The sequence below is a fragment of the Lactuca saligna genome, chromosome 7, assembly GCF_052625555.1.
Source record: "Lactuca saligna cultivar CGN05327 chromosome 7, ASM5262555v1, whole genome shotgun sequence".
Taxonomy (NCBI): domain Eukaryota; kingdom Viridiplantae; phylum Streptophyta; class Magnoliopsida; order Asterales; family Asteraceae; genus Lactuca; species Lactuca saligna.
Genome location: NC_136423.1, coordinates 183657243 through 183681016, shown reverse-complemented (window position 1 = coordinate 183681016; position 23774 = coordinate 183657243). Strand labels below are relative to the sequence as shown.

Genomic DNA, 23774 nt, shown 5'->3' with positions numbered 1-23774 from the left:
AGAGAAGCTCTTGGTTTTCGAAAGTTTGGTGGAGGGATACTTGTTTTCTCAGACTATTGAATTTGAAATATAGCTAACGGGATGAAATTCACGGTGAGTGAAAATATGTCATCACATTGAATTTTTTTTGTTTTCTAATGGTACTTACCCTACATATTTGAATTCTTTGTTGCCAAAAAAGGTAAATATTTTCATGTGGTGTGTGGGTTTAGACATAATCCTTATTAAGGAAAATCTTTTGCTTAGAGGGATTGATTTACCCACTTTTATTTGTCCTATGTGCAAACTTCATAAGGTGGATCATGTTTTTATTCATTGCGAGACAGTAAGTCTTGCTTTTGGAGAACATTTATAAATGGTGTGACATTTAATTCATTTGCTTAGCGTTGGGGATTTTCAAAATTGGTTAGATTCTTCACTTAAATGGGCTTAAAAAATGAATTGTATTCTATTATTTTTGACATGTGGTGGTGCATTCGGAAGTTTAGAAACGTATCAGTCTTTTATAGTAGTAAACTAATGAAACATGTTTTATTTGATAGTATAGTTGTTTGTTCTTACAATTGGATAGTGCATAGAAAGAATAAACTTAAGTGTATGTTATTGGAAGTCTCATGTATGCTATGGTTTGTACCAAACCTGATTTGGCTCATGTAGTTAGTGTGGTTAGCAGGTTTATGAGTAATCCATGGATGACTCATTGGGAAGCTGTAAAGTGGATCTTACGATACTTGAAGGGAACGACGAATGTTTACCTGGTGTATGGAGCAAATACGAAGAGTGACTTGGTGGAATATGTTAACTCTGATTATTGTGGAGACTTATTGAAGCGCAGGTTGCAAACGTGCTACATATTCACTTTATTCGGATGTGTCATCAGTTGGAATTCAATGTTACAAGATATCGTTGCTTTGTCTACAACTGAATCCGAGTATAGGTCCATGACGCAAGGGCTTATTCAGAGTCTTGGTCTGAAGGTGTAAAAACATGTCCTGTATTGTGACAATCAAAGTGCTTTGAGTCTTGCAAAGAATCATGCCTATCACGAGAAAATGAAGCACATTGATATCAGGCTGAATTTCATTCGGGATATTCTGGAATGAGACAAGTTTTCAATATCGAAGATTGATACCAAGGTCAACCCAACAGATATGTTGACAAAGTCATTGCCCACGGAGAAGTTCAAGCTTTGCTTGGACTTGGTTGATGTTTGTAGGAGATAGGTCCCTTCGAGGATGAATGGCAGGAAAGGAGAGGAAGTTCTTGTTCAAGGTGGAATTCAGAGGATGCTAAAGTCAAGGTGGAGATTTTTAAATGTGACTTGAGCATTTGGTGCATTTGGATCATGTTCATGAAGCATTTGGAGCATTTGGACCTCAATAGAGCACTTGGGGTTCATGGAGCATGTGATAATGGAACAGATCTTCTGCGAGAGGAATGGATCATCAGACAAAGGAGCTGATCAAGTGCCAAAGGAACATATTGTGTACAAGGGGGTTTGGAGCACCTGGAAGGAGTCTGGAGCACTTGGAAGTGGTTTGGAGCACTTGGAAGGGATATGGAGCAACAAGGGGTCCTTGTTACGCCACATGATGAAGAGATGGGTCAAGAAGGATGCTCTTGAGCCATCTTGTTCTCCTCTTGATCCATCTTGTTTTCTTATTGAGCCATGCATGTGCCTGTTGCTCATGGTGATGTTGTTTCTCCAAGATTGATGTTGTGCGCCATACTTGATGCTCTTGCGCCATTTAGATCCCTGCTGCACCAACTAGGATTGTTGTTGCGCCATGAAGAAGCTATTGTGCCATCATGGACCATCGTGGTATATGATGTGCTATATTGATTCCTTTGTTATGCCATGTTGATCCAAGTATGCCTAAAAGATGATAATGCTCAAGAATGTTCCATAAGATGCTACATGGCGGATTGTCATTGGTTGACACCCTTCATGGTCCTATGGGCCAATGGGTTTGGTCATTAGGGTTTTAGGTCTGATTCCTCAAGTATAAATAGGGATGCATGCTAGGTCATTTTTTTGTATCTTGAATTATAGAGTGATAGGCGAATCTCTGTGTAATTGCACTTGTAACCTCTGTGTTGAGAGAATAAAGAATACTCACCTCCTACCCGTGGACGTATGTCACCTTGACCGAACCACATATATATTGTGTCTCGTGTGCTTTTGGTTTTGCTATTTATCTGTTTTACTTCCTAACAAGTTGTATCAGAGCTACGATTTGTATTCTTGTGATTGAAGATGTCTGCTCACAAGTTTGATTTGGAGAATTTCAATGGCTCAAATGACTTCACTTTGTGGAAGGTGAAGATGATGGCTCTTGTGGTTCAACAATGATGTGCGACGGTACTGGAAGGAGAGGCAAAACTGCCAAAGGACATGGCGATTGTGGATATTTTAACGAAGGCACATAGTGTCATTCTATTGAACTTGACAGATGAAGTATTGAGATAGGTTGTAGATCAAATAACTGCTTCTGGGATCTGGGATAAACTTTGTGACAAGTACCAGAACAACTCACTGACGAATAGGTTGTATCAGAAGCAAAGGTTCTACACTCTCAGAATATCTGAAAGTACCCAAGTGAAAGATCATTTGGATAACTTCAATCGCATTATCTTGGAACTACAAGGTGTTGATGTGAAGATTGAAGATGAAGATCAGGCGCTCGTTCTCTTATGTTCACTTCCTAACTCGTATGAGAATTTCGTTGATACCATGCTTTATGGTAGGAAAACAATCATTGTGAATGATGTGAAGGACTCTCTGATGTCCAAGGAACTGAAAAGAAAAGTTTCAGGTGGAGAGGAGGTGTCCAGTTTCGGTTTGTTTGCAAGGAGATGGAGGACAGAAGAGAGGAACGAGGGAAACAGAGGTAGATCACATTCAAAATCAAAGTATAAAGGTTCATCAAACATGAGATGTTTTAATTGTAAGGAGAATGGGAACTTCAAGCGAAATTATCCACAGCTGAGGAATGGGAAGTCCAAGAGTGAATCACGCAGCAATAACATTGTTGTTGTGGTTTAGGAAAGTTCTGATGAAGGGGACGATGGTGATGTACTGATTGTGTGTACATCAAGTTATGTTGATGCTTGGGTCTTGGATTCTGGAGCATCCTATCACATGACGTATAATCGTGACTGGTTCGACTCCTTCAAAGAGTGGGATGGCACAGTTAAGATGGGTGATGATTGAGTGAGCAATATCAAAGGTAGTGGCACGGTGCAGATCTAGATGCATGATGGCATGGTCAGGAAGCTAAAATGTTGGTACGTTCCAGAACTTCGGAAGAATCTAATTTCTCTTGGCATATTGGCTAAGAATGGGATGAGGTATGCTGGTGAAGGTGACTGGGTCAAAGTGACCAAAGGCTCTCTGGTTATAATGATGTATTGTATAGCCTCAAAAACAATATCCCATCAGCCTTTTTGGATTTAAACTTAAAAAGCTCATATAAACCCTAAAATAAAATAGAAACGGTTAGGAAACTTCACTGAAACTTCAAGGAAACTTTTCCGATACGTTTCCTTGTTACCCGATACTTCAATGAAACGTTTCCATGGCGTTTATGGGGCGTTTCCGTTTCCATGGAGTTTCCGAAACGGGAACATGGATCTAAGAGGAGTTTTTGTGCATCATATCTTACCACTACAAATCATTAAGCCATTTCATGTTAAACTATTAAGACATTCTCATGACATTATTAGAAATTCAATATAAATTAGTTACATTAACATTAAAACATTAGCAATCATGCTTTTATGTTCATTTTTTTTGTTAGAAACTCAATATAAATTAGTTACATTAACATTAAAACATTAGCAGTCATGCTTTTATTTTCCTTTTTATTTAAAAATAAATTATATATTAAATATAAAGGATATTATTAAAAATGACAATAAAAATATAATTTTAGCTTTTGAACTATTTGTAGAAGTTATCAAACATATGGATTATTTCAGACATGTTTCAGACTATCTTTATGTTACAAAAAAAAAAAAAAATACATCTCAGATGTTAAATTTCAATTTTTCAGATCTGATTTGTCTAATAAATTGCATGGATAAAGTTTCCTACTTTATCTCTTTCATTGGTTCAAACAAGAAAGACCATAAGCCCTAACTCTTAAAATGACCTAAAATGACCAAAAGTCTATGAATGGCTAGGAAAGGGGACAAGAACTCGACTTTCAAGCAAGAAGATGGTCCAGAAGTGAGTCTAAGACAACATCAATCACCTGGAGTTTCCAAACTCCAAGAAACCATAAGCTAAAAGGACCAAAGACAACCAAAACACCATCTAAACCTAAATCTATACATGGAAATCAAGAAAGCAAGGACTTTTTATACTTACAAAGGTCTAGAGTTGAGGAGAAGGTTGCACAACTTCTAGATCTTCACTTTACTCTCTTCCACGCACTTCTTACTCAAGAAACTCCACCAAAAGCTCCAAACACACACACACACACACCAAAAACACTCAAGGGGGCTAGGGTTTTGCTCTTTGAAGATGGTGGCTTGAGAAAATGACGAACCCTACAAGTGAACACCTTAAATAGGGCCCAAGGCTCAAGACATAGAGTTTTGAATCTAACCGACATCGCGCTGTGATCCATACCTGACGATGCCACTACTTAAGTGACGTGGTCGTGTCGCGACATACTATTGCACCTGCTGCGATGTTGTGGTACGCTGAAAACCCTATCTTAAACTTGATTAAAAAATAAATGTTCACAGATACCTGGAAAATGAATGTTACATTATGATTTCAGTATCGAAATCGAACTCGTTCAGTAGATGTGCTTTTTTTTTTTATTCGGTAAATAAGTTTTATAATTGTTATTATTTGAATACAAACTTCAAAAATATCTTGGGGATGAATTTTGGCTACTTTAAAACAAAAGAACAAAAGAGGAAAATGCTTAAAGCCCTAAAACACCCGACCCACCGTTGTCTTCATCTTTCCTAAGTAGTGTAGAGGTAGAGGCAGCCATATTTCTAACTTTACTACCTTCACCGTCCTTTAGAAACATCCATGGCCACACGAACGCTTCTTCAGTTCGCCACCAACGTAACCCAGTTACCTTCGTCTTCCGCCTCAATCTCCACCGGATGTCCGCTTTCTCCCTTCTTCCTGAAAGCATGTGACTCACCTAGGGCTCGTGTACGTCGGCGTTCCGCCGTATGCTGTTCTTTTGCCTCAATGGAGTCTGCAAAGATTAAGGTTGTCGGTGTCGGCGGCGGCGGCAACAATGCCGTTAACCGCATGATTGGTAGCGGATTGCAGGTGTCTCTCGAAACCGATAATTCTTCTCTCAGATTCATCTTATGTGTCTTTCGAATTGAAAAGAGAAATATTATAATATCCATTGTTCAAAAATGTGTTATGTACAGATTTAAATTACATTTAATTTCATCATTCAAGAGATTTGTCTTTCGTTCATTAAAGAAAAAACAGTTATCGTTTTTCACTCGGAAGGAACTTCCATGTTGCAGATTGTACATGTTTGTGCATAATCCTGGATATTTACATTTACATATGTGAGGATGATTTCCTTAACGAGATTTGATTTGATGAACTATACAGGGTGTTGATTTTTACGCCATAAACACGGATTCTCAAGCGCTTTTCCAGTCTGTTGCAGAGAACCCAATACAAATCGGAGAGCTTTTGACTCGTGGACTTGGTCTGCTTCATTCCAGTTGGAGGATAAGGTTTATTTGTGTTTATATGATGATATCCATGTTGTTGATGTTGTTGATGGGTTCAGGTACGGGTGGGAATCCGATGTTGGGGGAACAGGCTGCAGAGGAATCAAAGGAAGCAATTGGAAATGCTCTCAAGGGATCAGACCTTGTGTTCATAACAGCAGGAATGGGAGGTGGGACAGGATCTGGAGCTGCTCCAGTTGTGGCCCAGATAGCAAAAGAAGCAGGATATCTTACCGTTGGTGTTGTAACCTACCCCTTCAGCTTTGAAGGACGCAAAAGATCAGTCCAGGCAGGTGATACAAAACCCATTATAATGATTAATGAATCATGAATGTGTTATCATATACACATCTTATTCTATCTATCAGGCATTGGAAGCTATTGAGAAGCTGCAAAAGAATGTGGACACACTTATAGTCATCCCAAATGACCGTTTGCTGGATATTGCTGATGAGCAGACACCCCTTCAGGATGCTTTTCTTCTTGCTGATGATGTACTCCGCCAAGGCGTTCAGGGCATTTCAGATATAATCACGGTGAGTGACTAACTTGTATTATTATGTTTTGAGGAGTAGCATGTGATATGATGATGATGTTTTGTGCACAGATACCTGGGCTGGTGAATGTCGACTTTGCAGATGTGAAAGCAGTGATGAAAGACTCTGGAACTGCAATGCTTGGTGTGGGAGTTTCCTCTAGTAAAAACCGAGCTGAAGAAGCAGCTGAACAAGCAACACTTGCTCCTCTCATCGGATCTTCAATCCAATCTGCCACAGGAGTGGTTTACAATATCACTGGAGGGAAGGACATAACTCTTCAGGAAGTCAATAGGGTGTCTCAGGTAATAAATACTTTTTGTATATACATATAGTAAGTATTAAGTACAGTAGTTAATTGAATGAATGTGGCTTGGTTTTGTGTCCAGGTTGTAACAAGTCTAGCAGATCCTTCAGCCAATATTATATTTGGGGCTGTTGTGGATGAGAGATATAATGGGGAGATTCATGTCACGATTGTTGCCACTGGATTTGCACAGTCGTTTCAGAAATCACTCCTGGCTGATCCCAGAGGAGCAAAACTTGTTGATAGAAATCAAGAATCCACACAACCTTCCCTCTCTCCTAAATCCTCCTTCACCACACAAAATCCTACCCCATCTCGCCCAAGGAAAATCTTCTTTTGAGTTTTCACTTTCTTATGTTTCAAATGTTGTTGATGCGATTGTTATTTTTCTTTTTTTATGTTGAGGATGTGTAGTAAGTAGTACTTTTTACGTGAATGAAAAGCTCACTTCAAATGAAAACAGGTTGATTTGGTTGGGTAATGAAAAATAATAATGACAATTAAATTGTTTAATAGCGTAATAATGAGTTTGGGTATATCTACAATCATATGAATATATTACACAATTCTGGGGAAGGTACAAAGGGAAGCATGCTTTCACCAAAAAGATGAAATAGTTTTGGAAGCAAATGTCCAGCATTTACTTCCTTCTTCCACGCACGTGACACAGCCAGTGATGATGTTTGTATATTAGCACCAAACCTATCCCTCCTCATACTAGCACTAGCACTAGCACTAGCACTGCTCCCCGGGATATTCTCATTACCCATAAACCTTGTTGGTATATTAGCATCAGAAGACCCCCCTCGAGTTATCGAAAATCCACTTCCACCCCCTTGCATCTCCACCTTCACCAAACTCTCACCTGTTGCCGCCGCCTTTTTAACAGCCTGTTCCAGCATTCCGGCCTTGCGTTTATCTTTCACATGACGAAACAAGAAAAAAGTTTTCAAACAAAAATTGTTCAAGGCATATGATACAACAAAGAGTAATTAATTAATGAGTGTACTTGTTGGATTGAGGAGTTTTCCATTGGCATGTGTTGGTGGAGAAAGCAGATTGGGAATCATCTTAAGCTGATTGTAAACACATAAACCAGCGGCACACATTAAGGCCCCATGGACCTCATTGGCATTCTTGTTGTGAAGGTGGATTTCTGGTTGTATAAACTGTAAATACAAATCAAGATTTGGTAGCAAAAGCAGACGCACGACGCTTGAGCCAAGGGCAGTAATCCCTTTGATAGCACCATAATGTTGGGTGAATGCTTTTGCAGGGTCCATGAAAGCATCAACAAGTGTCCTGGTGACACGTAGCTGAAGATTATGATACCCATGCCCAAACCTTCTGCATATTGAAGCCACCAGGTTGGCTGTAAAGTTTCTGAGTTCCCAGTGGTTATTATTATTATTATTATTATTATTATTTCCTCCTAGGCTTTTTGCAACAAGACACGTCATCACAGATGGCATGAGCTGGATCAGATACGGTTCCATGTGCAGGTGTGGATTCTGTACAAGACTCCGCACAAGCCTCATCAAAGCAAAAAGAAGCTCCAAGTTGTTCAAATTACGAGTCACCTGATACATCACCAACCCAACACCATTAGCTTAACTTGACTTGACTTAACTTAACTTAAGTGAAAATGGCGGACTACCTCTTCAGCAACAAAATATATGAAATAAGGAACCAATGGATGGAGTCCTGCATCCCTCCCCAAACTCAACAGTGCTTTCTTAAAGATGACTGAGTTTGACCGGGTTACAGTCAGGTCTGTGATCTTTTCAAAGTAAAGCTGAAGCTCTATTGATAGCACATGTTTCACAAGACTTTTATTATTATTATTATTATTATTATTGTCTCCAATCCCAATCCCAATCCCATCTTCTTTGTTCTTATTATCAACTGGAGTCAAAAGAGCTGCAGTCAAAGTCAAAAGTCAAAACTGATTTACAGATCATTTTAGTGGTGAATAATAATAATAATAATAATAATAATAATAATAATAATAATAAATGTTAGTTATTTACCTTCTAGTGGAGGATTCTCGGGAATAGCAGGTTGTACGCCTTCGATAGCCAACCAGTGGTTCACAACTGCAGTATCTAAAGGTGCTTTTGGGAGGGGGGCTTCAATCACCTGAATGAAATATTAATATTAATATTTTTAGTCAAAAGTCAAAAGTCGACTATACTATACTGTTCTAAGAGTGACATGTCGTTTACCTCTCTAAATTCTACATCCTTGTCATCAAGGTAAAATAAATCTTTATGTCTGGCAGCTCTTTTGAATCGCAAAGAATTTCCAGATGCAACATATATTGGCTGAGATGAGAGAGTGAGACACACATCATTATCATATTCAGATCATTAATAATATGAATTTGAAGTCGAATATACGTCACTTGCCCATAAACTTGAACAAGAACACAAAAAAAATGTGGAAACCATAGTAAATAATAAAAAAATTCTATGCAGTAAACGCAATTCCCCACACCATATACAAGTCGGAATATAATTCTAGGCACGGAGATTAATAAGTGTTCTTACTTCTTAGAGAAAATAAGTACCAAGAAATGCAATAAAAACCTAGTTTTTGTTACAATCAGAATCAGATAGGGTGTGTGGTGATAGATAATCTTTAGGATGATGTATTTTCACTTTCCTAGTTTCCTTAAACTGTATTTCGACCCAATGCCTGGATATGAGTATGACAAAATCAGTTATGGGATAATCCAAAAGATTACAACTTGAAGAACAAGACAAGATTCATGTTATGGTATATTTATACCAGAATTACCCACAAGTGGAGTGGATAAGAATCCCACACAGCTTGAAGCTTGAAGTTGACTGAGCCCCAAGTCAGCCTATGGTCAATTCTAAGTCATAAACTGAGTTGGTCGGTTTTTAGATGTTTAGTTCCAAACTGATACCCTAAAATTGGCCTAAACTTTAAAGGTTTTCCACACTACATTTTGCAGTCTAAATCTGCATCATTTGTTGTGTTTGGGAATTGGGATCAATCTAGTCTTATACACAGATACACCTAACTTCTATTAGCTCATAGCCTAAAATTAAATCCCCCTTGGCACTTCACTTATGTAAATTCCACTCCAGTTACTCAAACTGAAAGTCTAAAATCACCAACATTTTTTATAGTTTTCACGAATGGCATGCTAGAGCTACACAAACTTTAATTTATTAACTTATAAGCAATCCATGGAATCCTGAACGGCTATATCACATTCCTTAAAAGTTAAAAGGGAGTAAGTCAACAATATATTTTAGGGCCTCTCTGGACCTAAACCTAACCTGTACTTACAAAACCAAAACCACAAGATGCAGTTATGGATCAAACTAGCCCACATCACATGACCCATAATATTTGAGCATTGCCTAAATCCCATTCGGTACTAATAACCTAAAATGTCACCCCATCATCAAACATGATCATATCATACAAGATTGGAAGAATAAAATACAGCTGCAAAACCATTCATTCATCAATCAGCTGAGACCATAAAATACCTCCATTTTTCTTAGATCAAGGGCGGTATCCACATCATCTGAAGTCATAGCAGTTCGCTTTGCATGCCGCATACATTTTATAGCCTCCTACAATTGAATAAATTCGAATATGCATGTGAAATCAGTACTGACCATCAACGGTTCACTACACTATATACGCACTGAAACTTAAAGCATGAAAATTTTACAAACAAAATTGACGGCATTCGCATAATCAACCTGCATAATCTCGCGAACACGGTATTCGATGTCGGCGGCTAGAGAAGGCAAGACATCCGGCGACAAATTTCCAACGCCGATGCTTTGCGCGATCACTTCGATGCTTTCTTTATCTACGACGCTCATCTTCTTGTTTTTTTTTTTTTTTTTTTTTTTTTTTTCTTTTTCCCTTCAATTAACTACAATCACCTAGCCTATAAATAATTTACAAAAAAAGAGCTCATTCACAGCAACTTACTCATTAAATTCCCTCATTTTTCCAATTTCGGTGCAAGAACTTCGACGATAAAGAGGGAATTTGAAAGAGCCGACTCTGCGTTTGCGATTTCGATTTGGGGAACCGTCCGCACAAGTGGGTGGGAGAATGCAAGTGCAAACCATTTTTTTGGTAAATCTAATGGGCCTCCAGCGCTATCAAGGCCCAAGTCGGATTTTTTTTTTTTTTGCACACCGTATTCGGATAATTTATGCTACCAGGTGCAAAAGTCGGATTTTTCTGGGAAGCCGGACCGGTTTTAAAACCAATTCGGTAATGAACCGATCCAGTTTTAGGTGTCGTTTGATAGTTGCTGATTGAGAAAGTGCTGATTGAGAAAGGTCTGTCTGAGTAATAAGTTCTGAGTGAGTAAGAAACTATGTTGTTTGATTGTACATCTGAGTGAATGTACTGACTGATGCAAAATGACCATTTTACCCTGATGCTCTTTATAATAATAATAATAATAATAATAATAATAATAATAATAATAATAATGTATACAAAAACTTCCAGCATAATAGACATTAAATATATTATTTTAGAGATTAAAACACAAAAAACCCTTTAGCTTGCTGGTAAACATCATTATATTTATAAGGGGGACCCGAGTTCAATTCTTGTAACCTCCTGTTTCACTTGTTTTTATCCAAGGCTAAAGGTATTATTGTAAAGTCTTACTTTCTTTCTCAGTCAGCCTCCTCCCAACTCCTTTCTCAGTCAGACACTTCTTACCGAGTCAGATGGCCAAAGTTGGATAATCAAACACATTTTGCTGACCGAGTCAGCCAAAAACGTCTGACTTGACTCGGTCAGACGCATATCAAACGGGGCCTTAGTCAAACGGATTAAGAAATCAATTTGACCAGGAACCAGATTGGTTTCATTTTGGTTCAAACCGAACAATACTTACACCTATAAAAACCGAGATCGGACTAGAATGTAACCGATTTGAAAAAACCCGACAAAATTGGGAAGAATTGAGGTGCTCACAGTGATGCGGATTTTTTATGCAATTCAATACTTTTTTTTTTTTTTTTTTTTTTTTTTTTTCTCTTTTGGTTTTTAGTTCATGAAAATACATAATACACCAAACAAATACATAATGAAACATAAAAACAACGATAAAAATATAGACATTGTCGTTGTTGATTTGATCATCTGTAACCGTTGTTTATTAGCAATTTTTTGTATGGATTTAGTCCTCTTTGGTCATGTTACATAATTATTCTCATAAGCAAGCTCTTGTATGTTAAGCCATACCGTCATTCCTATCGCTATTTCTTCACCGTGAATTTTTTGTTCAACTCTCAACAATTCAACTTCAAGTGGTGAAACATTATGTATTCATTCCACGTCATCGAAGTAGTATTTCAAGAATATGCACACTTCTACCGACAAAGGGGTGAGTTATGTTCTTTTAGGTTACATAACCATGCCATTAACATAAATAAAGGATTTCAAAGTTATCATAGAAGTTTGGACGGTTAGTACATCATAGGCCATAACAACTAGCATCGAAAATTGGGATTGTTTTTCTTTCCATAAAGACGACATCTAGATTCTCAAACTCTTGTATACTTATATGTGCCAAAAATTGTGGATCTAATGTACCTTCTGAGCTCACTTTTAGGGTTGCTAGACCTAACTTGTTTGGTATTTTTTTTAAGTATTATAGAGTAAGATTGTTTTGCTATTATCATGAGAATTCGATTTGGATGCCCTCAAATTTCGTATCATGTCATGAATGCTTGTTGAACCATATTTTGTTATATAAACTTTAAACAAACTTTAGAAAACTTTGCTAGATTTCAATAGTTGTCTTGAATATTATATGGTGTCTTGTTGAACCATATTTTGTTAAATAAACTTCAAACAAACTTTAGAAAACTTTGCTAGATTTCAATAGTTGTCTTGAATATTATATGGTGTTTTCACATGTGAATATTATATGTATATTTTTATGTGAATGTTTTGCTATTATCATGAGAATTCGATTTAGATGCCCTCAAATTTCGTATCATGTCATGAATGTTTGTTGAACCATATTTTGTTAAATAAACTTCAAACAAACTTTGGAAAACTTTGCTAGATTTCAATAGTTGTCTTGAATATTATATGATGTTTTCACATATGAATATTATATGTATATTTTTATGTGAATGTTATATGCTATATTCACATGTGAATATAATATGGTATATTCACATGTGAATATGATATGATATGATTTTTTCACATATGAATACACATGGTATATTCATATGTGAATATAAGTTTTATATAGTATTCACATGTGAATCTACCTTCAAATGAGAATATATCATATAAACAAACATGTAATGTAAGATTCACATTTGAATATACCAAATAAATTGAAAGTAAAATGTAATATTCATATGTAAATATAACTTCATACATGAATATTCCATATCAACAGAATATATTAACAAATATATCATGTAATAGTCACATGTAAATATAAAAATAATAATTCACATGTTACCATACCAGTAACATTCATATTTGAATGTAATGATAAAAATTATATTTACTTTCTCCTCTCAATAAACATATATATTGATTCATATGTGAATGTATATTTTCTTTACATGGTATAATCATATGTGAATATTCCATGATATTTTTTGTTAACATGGTATATTCACATGTGAATATTACATAATATATGTTGAATATAACTTTTATACAATAGTCACATGTGAATATACCTCCATACATGAATATACCATATAAACAAAACATATAATGTAAGTTTCACATTTGAATATACCAAATAAACTAAATATATGCAATGTAATATTAATACATGAGTATAACTTCACACACAAATATATCATATCAAGATAATATATTCTGTAATATTCACATGTGCTTATACCATGTTAACAATAAACTATCATGTAATATTCACCTAATTGTAACGCCCCATTTTTCATTATTCGATTATTTATCGTAAATTAAGGATTTAGATCTTTAAGAATTAATAATAATAATAATAGTTTTAGGTTGGATTAATAAATTTATAAAATAAATAATATGAAATATAATAATGCATGTTATGATTAAATAAACCTTAGGGACTAAAAATGGCCACTTAAAAACATATATTGTAGGATTAAGGGAGTAAGGGACCAAATATGTCAAAGTTGGGAAAGTATATACATAGTTCATGCCTTTCTCTTGCTGCATACGAGACTATGCAACCCAAAAAAAGTTGTCCCTTCCCTTAGCCCCTCTATTTGCATAATACACAGACCTAGTTTTTTGCCCATTATGCGTGTGTGTATGTGTGTTTTGCTTTGGCCACAAGAAAAGAGATCGGGGAAGGAAATGTGTTGGGAGAAAAAGATAGCAAGGAAGAAGCATGACAACATCAGACTCAATCGTAGGTTGTGTTGGGGTTGTTCTTCTAGCCTCTAAATCAGGTGTAGCATCTCAAAACTCTCCCACCACCGGCAACCACCAAGGCTGTCAAATTTCTTTCTTCTTCTTTGTTTAAGCCACCGTCAGCAGCCTAGGATGCCAAATTCCTCCACCTGCACCACTATCTCATAGGTTGCTAGGTTGTGTTCCTTTTATAAAGCTTAAATATGTTGGTTAAGTGCTTAAAGGGTTGAGTTAGAAGCTTAACCTTAGCCTAGCTTCCAGTAATGATTTTATGTGAAAAGTGTAGTTTTATACCATATTTCATAGATTAGCACCAAATTCACATTTCCCCTAAAGATAGCTAGAACTCCTATTAGCACAAAGCAAGCAACATTCGAGCGTTAGGTAACCCAATCAAACATACTCTATCCATGCTATCATACAACTATCTAGTCAGTATTATCTTGCAGCTCAATAAACACATATAGCAGGCATATCAGGCATCTTCCTAAATCCTTAGCCCTAATCTAGCATGCAGTTCTCATAATCATATCATATCATAACATAATATGTACGAGTATCTTGGGGAAAACTTACTTGAGCTCGGCCGGTCGCGCACATCACACACCTTGTTCTTTCTCAAAAATTTCTTACTTTAACATTTAGAAAACATTTTCTTGTGAAAATCTTTCAAACCCTCGGTTTTAGTCCAAGCACCCCCGAAGGTATGTCCGAATCCCTCAAACCAAGGCTCTAATACCAGCTTGTAACATCCCAAATTCCGAGTCCAAATTTTTTGTTTAGTTAAGTAATTTATAAGATTGTTTACTAAAAACATTGTTGATATCATATCAAACCATAAACCATCAAAACATGTCTCAAAATCAAAACATCAAATAGTAATAAAAATCAGAGTACAATCCCATGAATCACAAAATGCATAAATCTGATATGTGTGATGTGTAGCTACCACGCCGACTCCTTACCCTTCGAAGAAGAGGTACCTGAAACAAAATTGAAAACTGTAAGCATGAAGCTTAGTGAGTTCCCCCATCATACCACATACTATACAAATCACATACTGCTAGGCATATCTAGGTACCCGACCTACCCTGTCAGGCATATCTGGGTGCCCGACCTACCCTCCAGTGTATCTCAACCGGTTATTATTTTACCCCCTACCGCTACCACATAATAATACAACAAAACATAAACATATTATCAAGCATAGTTGGATACTAGGCTACCCCTTTGGCCCTATCGACCGATAGTCGGGGACTATTCCCATTTACTACTACTACTATCACATAATGTCATATCATACTAGCACATAAAACATGACAGGTAATGGAATACAAAATAATTATCACACAAGAATTTATCCATTATGAACTCCTACTAGTGGGCTGATATTGTGGCCTTAGACCCACTTCTAATAGAAGGTAACTTACCTCGTGATACTACGTATCTACACTCACGGAAAGTGGTCTCTAACAGCTGATCTAATGAGTCCCGACTATCATGATCATATTATCACTAAATCAGAGTCTATAGCATTATTTAGGGTAAAATGACCATTTTACCCCTTTGGTCCAATTTAGGAACATTCATAAGACCCCACTCTAATGCATTAAATCCAACACACCCCGTGTCCACCAAGACTCCCTAAAGGTCCACCAATGACCCAATTTTCCAAATTAGGCCTAACCCTTCAAATGGGCCTTCTCATAATTTTTAATAAGTCTTTTAGCCAAAAAAATAATAATCCTAATTTGGCCCAATATGTCCCCAAGGGCCCAATGCTTTCGAGTCTAGATTCCCATGTCCAAATTATGCTTTACAGTAGGCTATGAGGCCCAACAGTCCAGGCCCAACCCTCAAAGTCCCAAAAGCCCAAATGAATAAACTCTGCATGAGATGTAATCCATATATGAGAATCTAGTATGAGAATATAGTATGGGCTTGATTAAAATGTATCCCTGTAGCAAGGCTAGAAGGAGTAAATGATTCTTCTAGAAAGAATAAATTACATGGATAACCATAAACATTTAAAACAAGAGTTATAGTAAAAGGATTTTTCTCATACTCATATCATTGACTATTGTCCTCATTATACTCATGACATTGACTGTGATTACACCTTTTTCACAAGTAGCTATGACTAGATCAACAAATATATTATTTACTATGAATTCATATTTTTTAATATGAGATATAGAAAATAGATTTCAAGAAAGACCACTTTTCTTAATAGAAATCTACTGGAAGATATCTATATAGATTAGTCTGAAGGTTTTCTTAATCCAAGTTATCCTAACAAAATGTGTAGAGATTGAGATCCACTTGTGGATATTGTTGCAACCATCATTTCAATATAAAACAACAAGGTATGTTTTTATATCAAAATGAATAGAACATGTATGTTTACTAAGAGCTAGTGGGAGTATATTGAAATTCCGAATCTTGTATGAATGAGAAATACTTAATCAGTTGAAATCACATTCGGACTAAGCAAGGTCGTTTTCACCTTGGCTCGAAAAGTGTTTCTAAAATGGAAGACTTAGGAAGGAGACGATAAATTCTTAGGATGTAAATATATAAGGGATAGATAAAGTTAATGTTAAAAGTTTCATGTCCTTATAGATATATTGACTATATCTTGAAAGGGATCAAAACACAAGATTTTTTTTGGAGAATTCTTGGCATTGCCATTTGGCATCATTTTGAGCTAGCCTCAAAAGTACATATCTCATAGGCTTGAACTAGATGAAGTGATTTATATTCTATTTGCTTGGCAAATGAATTCATCATTTACGCCGTATTATGCAATGGACATGGTATTTGATCATGATGTAAGCATGTCATAGGATACAATTAAATACATGGTTAAGTCAATGGATGACTATGAGAGCATTCTAAGAGTACTTTAGAAGAACTAAGCGAAATCATATGAGACAATCAGTTTAGAAAGGATCTTTATGGAAAGAGCTACCCAAGATGTTAATTTTTAAACATACATACATAATTATGAATTATATATGGACTTTTGACTTCATTATGGAATAAAGAGTAAGTTTTGATGGAATGAGGTCCAAGAAAAACATAATGATACAATTTACTACAAAATAATAATACACTACTTTAGAATTTGAATTCAAATATGATTGGATGAATGAGATCATTGAAAAACTATGTTTATTTCTGCCATTCAAGGATCACATAGAAATATTTGTGACTGTAAGAGTATACTTAATCAAGCTAAGAGACTCTATGTCACGAAAGAACACCAATCATAGATATTTAACTATACTTAGAGCAAAGTTAAGTGTGGAGATGAAAGTATTCACAGAATTCACAAAAACTAAATTTTGATAGATCCATTGATAAAGTTATTCTTTTGAGCTAAGTATGATTGGTCACACTTCAGGTATAAGACTTTATTGTTCTAGAAATGGGTTTTTCATTTAGTATTTGGATATTGAAACATTATAACAACAACTATTAGATAATGTTATGATATATTGGGATATTGTCATCACATTAATACTTGTTGTGTTCTATATTAACATGTTCAATACATGAATAACATTATTATTCTAAACGTTCATAGTAGCTTATAGTCGTGGGAGAAATTATGAAGTAATACTAATATGAATTGGATTGGTTGACTCTCACTAGATGAAGGTAGGCATGTGGTTGCAACCAAGTTTCATAGGTACTTGTCAGAGAACTAGCATTGAACTGACCCGCATCAAGATCATCTTATGGATCGCTATCGTGAATGATAATTGATTAAAAAGGTACTATCTTTGTATCCTTAACACCTGAGATACATAATGGGACTTAAGTGTAGGGAGTACTATGCTTAATATGATCAAATTCTGTTCCATAAACGGGCAGTTATAAAATCCACTTTCAAGTATGGTGTGAACTTTGCAAGAGGCTTATGTAGTCAAGATGAGATTTGTTCCTATTATGTGTTGAGAGTTAGACATCTAAGACACCTTACCAAATGTATGAACAACTAATGAGATTGATTGCAATCCGTATCTCATGTTCAACATGATATCTGTAGCAAAGGGATAACTGATAAACTTACCTTATACGCTAATTGTAACTTTGAGCTTTTTGGGAATTGGGCGTTGATAGAATGACACAAACAGTCATATGGTCTTAGGGGAATTGAAATGTTATTAGACGTTCACCACTATCTATATCAGTCTAATATAAGTCTTGCGCAAGTGGGAGATTGAAAAATCTAGTATGCTCAAGAGTCATATTAATGTGATATTGCTAAATAACATATGATACTAATGGGTCACACTAACAATAACTTGATACAATTGATTATTTATTAGAAATTGATTTTAATAAATATTCAATAAAACTCTTATAATTAAATTGAAAATTATTTATTTCATGGAAATAATAATTTTCATTAGCAAGTAACACAATATATCATATGGTATAATTTATTAAGTCATGTACAACATTTTGGACTAGTTAAGCTTTTTGTCTTTTAGGAAATGACTAAGTTTATATCTTATAAACTTTGAGTTTACAAAATATAAAAAAATCTTCTTCTTTATGTAATTTTTGGGATTTACATAAAAAGAAGAAGTGTAACACCCCGTTCTTTAAGTGTTTAATTATGAGTCCCTGAGATTTAAGAGGAAGGGTAATTCTGGTCCTTTTACGAGAAATGAGTTTCATCCGAGAAGGTTTCAGGCTGGTGTATGTGCTAGAAGCATTGGGCTTCTCGTCAGCCCCGTATGAATGTAAAGTTATTTGGGAGCGGGTTTAGATTAGAGGAGTTGCGGTGTTTTGAAGTTGATCATTGTTTATAACTCTTTGTGGTATAAGTGGAAAAGGGTCCCATGCATGCATGGCATGCATGTGTTTTGAAGTCTGGCTGGGTACGCCCAGCGTAAGCTGGACGTACGCCCAGCGTAATGGTGTGATGTATGCTGGATGGCTGGATGAGTACGCCCAGCGTACTAGAGGTACGCCTAGCGTACTCTCAGAAACTCCAAACCCTAATTTAGGGTCAGCCACTATATAAGGAACATGTTGGTTCACCCCTTAGCCTCCTTATGTTCATCCTTAACCTCAGAAAACCCTAGAACTTGTATTCCCTCCATTATTGGGTGTGTTTGACCTTGTAAAGCTTATTTTGGCAAAAGAAAGGCTTGAAGGAGAAAAGAGAAGTTGTCAAGGAACAAGAGGAACGATTGGAGCTTGTAGATCTAAAAAGATACCATCCTTTGGAGCTTGTTTAAGGTATAAAGCTTCTTGCTTGACATTCATACTGTGTAGATCTATGTATTTTGAAGCTTTGACACCATTCTTGTCCCAAAAGTCCTCACCTTGTTGCATGTATCGAATTAGTAAAGATTATCTATCCTTTCAGACCTTTGGAGAGGTCTTGAGTGAGAAAAATGAGGTCCCAAGGGATGTAGTTGTTCCATGTGTGAGATATATAGGTCTTAGTGGATTAAGACCTTGGATTAAGAGTTATGGACGTCCCAAGTGATAAAGAGACTTTATGGATTCTAATCATATTTGGCCTAGGGATCTAAAGTTTGGGCTTAAGAGCTTAAACCATTAAGTCATTATGTGGAATTGTTGAGCATTAGGTTTACGCCCCGCGTAGCCTTAGAGTACGCCCCGCGTAGCGGGCCAGGGACCCGTTTTCTTTTTTTGTGAACATTGCAGTACGCCCAGCGTACCAAGGAGGGTACGCCCAACGTACTCCTCCTGTTGGACTTTCATTTTGGGCTTTTGAGTTTGGGCAGTTGGTTATTGGGCCAAGTCTGGGAATTTATGGATAGAGTATTTTGGGCCCAATTATTGTTATGGACATTGGTTCTAGGCCCATTTGGTGAATTGGGCCCAATTTGGTAAATTGGGCAAATGTTGGACTTTGTATGAGATTTGGACTTTGGTCTTGGCCCGATAAGTGGAAGTATAATTGACCTAATCTTTATTTTGTTATGATGGTTAGTTCGGGATTTGCGGTGAGTTGGTGATTCGAGAGTCTGCTTCTTCAGTTCGGAGTATCGGTATTCGCGAGGTGAGTTATCCTCACTATATCGACAGGGTCTAAGGCACCAAGGCCGACCCTTTATCGGATTGAGATTCGAATATTGTTGTTATGTTATTGCTTTGATATGTCTGCATCCTGGTAGCTAGGATGGTATATGCTAGAGACCTGGTTAAGGTCGGTTTCCCGATATGTAGAGTGATGCTATGCTAGTGACTGGTTAGGTCGGTATCCTGGTTAGGGTAATGATATGTTATGTGATCTGCTTGATCGGCTTGTTGACTATGAACTGTTATATGATTGTATGTTATGTGCACATGGTTGTTTGGACTGGAGTTGGGTTGAGGCGGGTCCTGCTTTGTGCTGTAGGCCAAGATACCTAGGGCGGACCGGTTGTTCCGAAGGCCCAACGAGCGGTCCGGATAGGCTGTAGGCCCCACGAGGGCGGACCAGACGTGCCAAGGCTCGGAGAGTGGACCAGGCCGACTGAAGGCCCAATGCGGCGATCCAGTCATACTGTAGACTCAAAGAGTGGACCAGGTGGGTTGAAGGCCCGGTGCGGGCGGACCAACCACACTGTAGACTCGAAGGACATGACTAGACACGGAGGGTGGACTAAAGGCCGATACGGTGGACCAGTCACACAGTAGACCCGATATGCATGGCTGTTCTATGTTCTGTTATGTTATGTATGCTATTTATGTTATGGACCGGAAGGCACTATGTTATAGGCCAGAAGGCAATATTTTTTGGACTGGAAGGTCGTGGCCTGGAAGGGCGTATATGTGGTTGTATTTTGGGGGTATCTCACTAAGCTTTCGGGCTTATAGTTGTGGTTTCAATGTTTTTTAGGATCTTCAGGAGATCGTGGCAAGGCAAAGGCGTGATCGTACCGCTCCCCGTGTTTATGTTTTATGATATGGACCTGGGAATACTCTGATAATAAATGTATTGAAAACCTTTTTGTAATAACTTATTGAATTTGGATGTTTTTGAAAAGTTTAAATTTTGTTGAAAATTTTGGTCGTTACAAGAAGTGTATGACTTGTTTAATCATGCTTTAAAGGAATGGGAGACATGCTTATGACAATGGGGACAAGTTTGCTTAAGGTGCTAAGGACTAATGGTTAATACCTTAACTTTTTGCATATAAATAAGAGACTTGCATTTGTCTAAGAGTGCTCATTCTCTTCTTTGATGCACGGCCGAATCTTGTTTCTTCTCCATCATTCTCTCTAGTTTTGGTTAGAAAACTGAAGAATACTTGCATCTTCAAGCCTTTTTTAAGTTCGTATTTGTTATGAACTTAAAGCTTAAGGATTTAAGAGTTTTGGACTAGCATCTACATCAAGTTGAGTCATTGTGTAACACCGTAAATTTCCAAAACAATTTTTCGCATTTATAAAAACATAATTCATTTGTAAATCATTTAAAAATCATTGTTTGAAACTCAATGTATAACATGTAAAAATATCCCAAGATCTCGTATCATAAAATCCCGTGTGTGTACTGATCAAGCTGGCACCTTCCCACGATCCTCACTAGTACCTGAAACACATAACACAAAACACTGTAAGCACAAAGCTTAGCGAGTTCCCCAAAATACCACATATAACACATATTAGCCACTCGAGGCTATAACTCTGTGGGTCCGTGCACCCAAACTCTGTGAACCCTCAGGTTCTAACTCTGCAATCATGCACAACATAAATCACATAGAAGAATGCAGTACAACAAACAATATATATAAAGCACTGTATCACATAACTCTATTTACCTACTCAAGGTAAAGTATAGTGAGAAGACTCACCTCGTGTATCTCGGTAACTTGTAAATCCCTGAAATCACTAGTGCTCGATCTCCCGAGCTATAGTCCTCCTATAACACAATACATCTCTAATTAACACTTCCTAATTAAGGTTGACTAACTCTATCAAGTCAACACCAGTCAACTCTGGTCAATGGTTAATGGTCAACCCCGACTCGCCGAGTCTGGCGTGGACTTGCCGAGTCCCTACGAGGACCCCATTTCCTCTGAGTCCCTTCCGACTCACCGAGTCACTAACCCGACTCGGTTACTCAACCCCTGGTTCGAAATCTATGAACAACCTGCACCAACTCGTCGAGTTTGCCAATGGACTCGACGAGTGCATTCCATGCACAACCCCAAACGACCTTCTGAGGTCAGATTTGTTTCACTAACTCATAGATCCAGTCCTTCCAAGCTTATTTATCATGTAAAGTTCATGTCTTAGTGCTCATATCACACCTAATGACTCATAAATGGTGTTTTGACCTCAAACACAAAGATCCCAAACCAAAACCTCCATGGATTCATAAAAAGCTTGGACAAAGAGCACTCTGGACCTCCAAGGGTCCAGATCCAGAACCTAACTCGCTTAAGGGACCAAATGGGCACTAGATCTAGCCACAAAAGGGCTCAACAAACCCTAAATCAACATGAACATCACCTCAACAGAAAGGGGTTCGAAAATGGTACCTCAAATGTGATGTTCTAGACCTCAAATCTTCAGGAAGTTATTCCTCTTGCTTCCTCTTGGCTAAAACTTCCTTTCCCTTGCTAAACAACACCTCCAATGGTTGATAATGGCTCCTTCTCTCACTCCACACACTCAAATGCACTAGGGTTTCGCTCTGGGGGCTGGTGAGCACAAATGACGGCCATAAGGCCCTTTAAATAGGCCCCAAACCCGAGAAATTAAGGTTTCATTAAACAGCGCTGCCTCGCCGAGTCCACCATTGCGACTCGTCGAGTCCGGTCATTAATCCGGATGAGAAATCGTGTCTCTACTCGGCGAGTCTACGCACCAACTCGCTGAGTTCTTCCTCAAGACTCAAAATAAAAAGAATAAATATAATACCTGAAATTTCCGGATGTTACACATTGTTGGTGTCTCAAAGGTTCCACATTCTTCATCAACTTCCAAGCTACCCAAGAGGATCCAAAGAACTACAAAAGTTGTTATTTCTTCACCTCTTATTTGGTTGGTGTTTTAATCTTTCTATAACATGCAAGAAGATCATTGGTGGGTATAAAATGTTTATGTTATTTCACAAAATTAAAGTCTTTCGTTGCCATATTTTTCAAGTTAGTGAAACTATTTTTGAACTAAAACCCAACGGTCTCTTCACTGTGCTTGATGGGTCGAAGGCACCAATGTCGGCCCATGATTTATTATGATTAGAATGCTAGTTATATGTGTGACTCTTGCATGTGTAGTATGTGATATGTATGTCGGGCGGTATCTGACGCTAGGCAAGGCCTGATGGGTGTGTTGTATGCTATTTATGTTAGTGATTCTTGCATGTATTTATCTGACTGTATGAATGTCGGTTGTGGCCCGATGCCAGGTGGGGCCTAATGAATGTGATGGGCGGGGCCTATCTCATGTTTTGACAGATCTTTTTCGAGCAGGGCTTGATGCCGGGCGAGGCCCGATGGTTGCTGGGCATGGCCCATTGAATGTTTGATATGTATGGTATGAGGTATTTTGCGAAACTCACTAAACTTTGTGCTTATAGTTTTCGGTTTATGTTTTAGGTATTTCCGGGTCGAATAGAAAGGGTTCGGGATGATCACATCACACACACACACACACCATGTTGTTCCGCATTTATTGACTTGATGTATTTGGATGATTATTGACATACTTTGATTTCCTTTTATGGTTTTTAGAGCACGTTTTGGATGATAGTTTTATTATTATAAAATTAAAATTTTTGGACATTACAAATTGATTTTTTT

The 23774-nt window shown here is 37.2% G+C and overlaps 2 protein-coding genes across 3 annotated transcripts; one reads left to right on the top strand and one right to left on the bottom strand.

Moving 5' to 3' along the window:
- The first annotated feature begins 4959 nt into the window (after nucleotides 1-4959).
- FTSZ1-1 (homolog of bacterial cytokinesis Z-ring protein FTSZ 1-1) lies at nucleotides 4960-7033 on the top strand. The gene is made up of 6 exons (XM_078963148.1): nucleotides 4960-5305; nucleotides 5606-5705; nucleotides 5790-6019; nucleotides 6099-6266; nucleotides 6338-6571; nucleotides 6656-7033. Exons 1-6 carry the CDS (start codon nucleotides 5054-5056, stop codon nucleotides 6911-6913), a joined length of 1242 nt encoding a protein of 413 aa, XP_078819274.1. The 5' UTR covers nucleotides 4960-5053; the 3' UTR covers nucleotides 6914-7033.
- A 21-nt stretch (nucleotides 7034-7054) lies between these two features.
- On the bottom strand, nucleotides 7055-10689 carry LOC145004256 (transcription initiation factor TFIID subunit 6-like). Of its 2 annotated transcripts, none has more exons than XM_078963147.1 (7): nucleotides 10558-10689; nucleotides 10101-10187; nucleotides 8799-8897; nucleotides 8604-8712; nucleotides 8231-8493; nucleotides 7583-8153; nucleotides 7055-7492 (listed from the first exon to the last, which is right to left on the bottom strand). In XM_078963147.1, exons 2-7 carry the CDS (start codon nucleotides 10170-10172, stop codon nucleotides 7119-7121), a joined length of 1488 nt encoding a protein of 495 aa, XP_078819273.1. In that variant the 5' UTR covers nucleotides 10173-10187; nucleotides 10558-10689; the 3' UTR covers nucleotides 7055-7118. The 2 variants fall into 2 exon arrangements, with proteins under 2 accessions (XP_078819273.1, XP_078819272.1); XM_078963146.1 differs by having other exon boundaries at nucleotides 10320-10688.
- Nucleotides 10690-23774: the final 13085 nt, after the last annotated feature.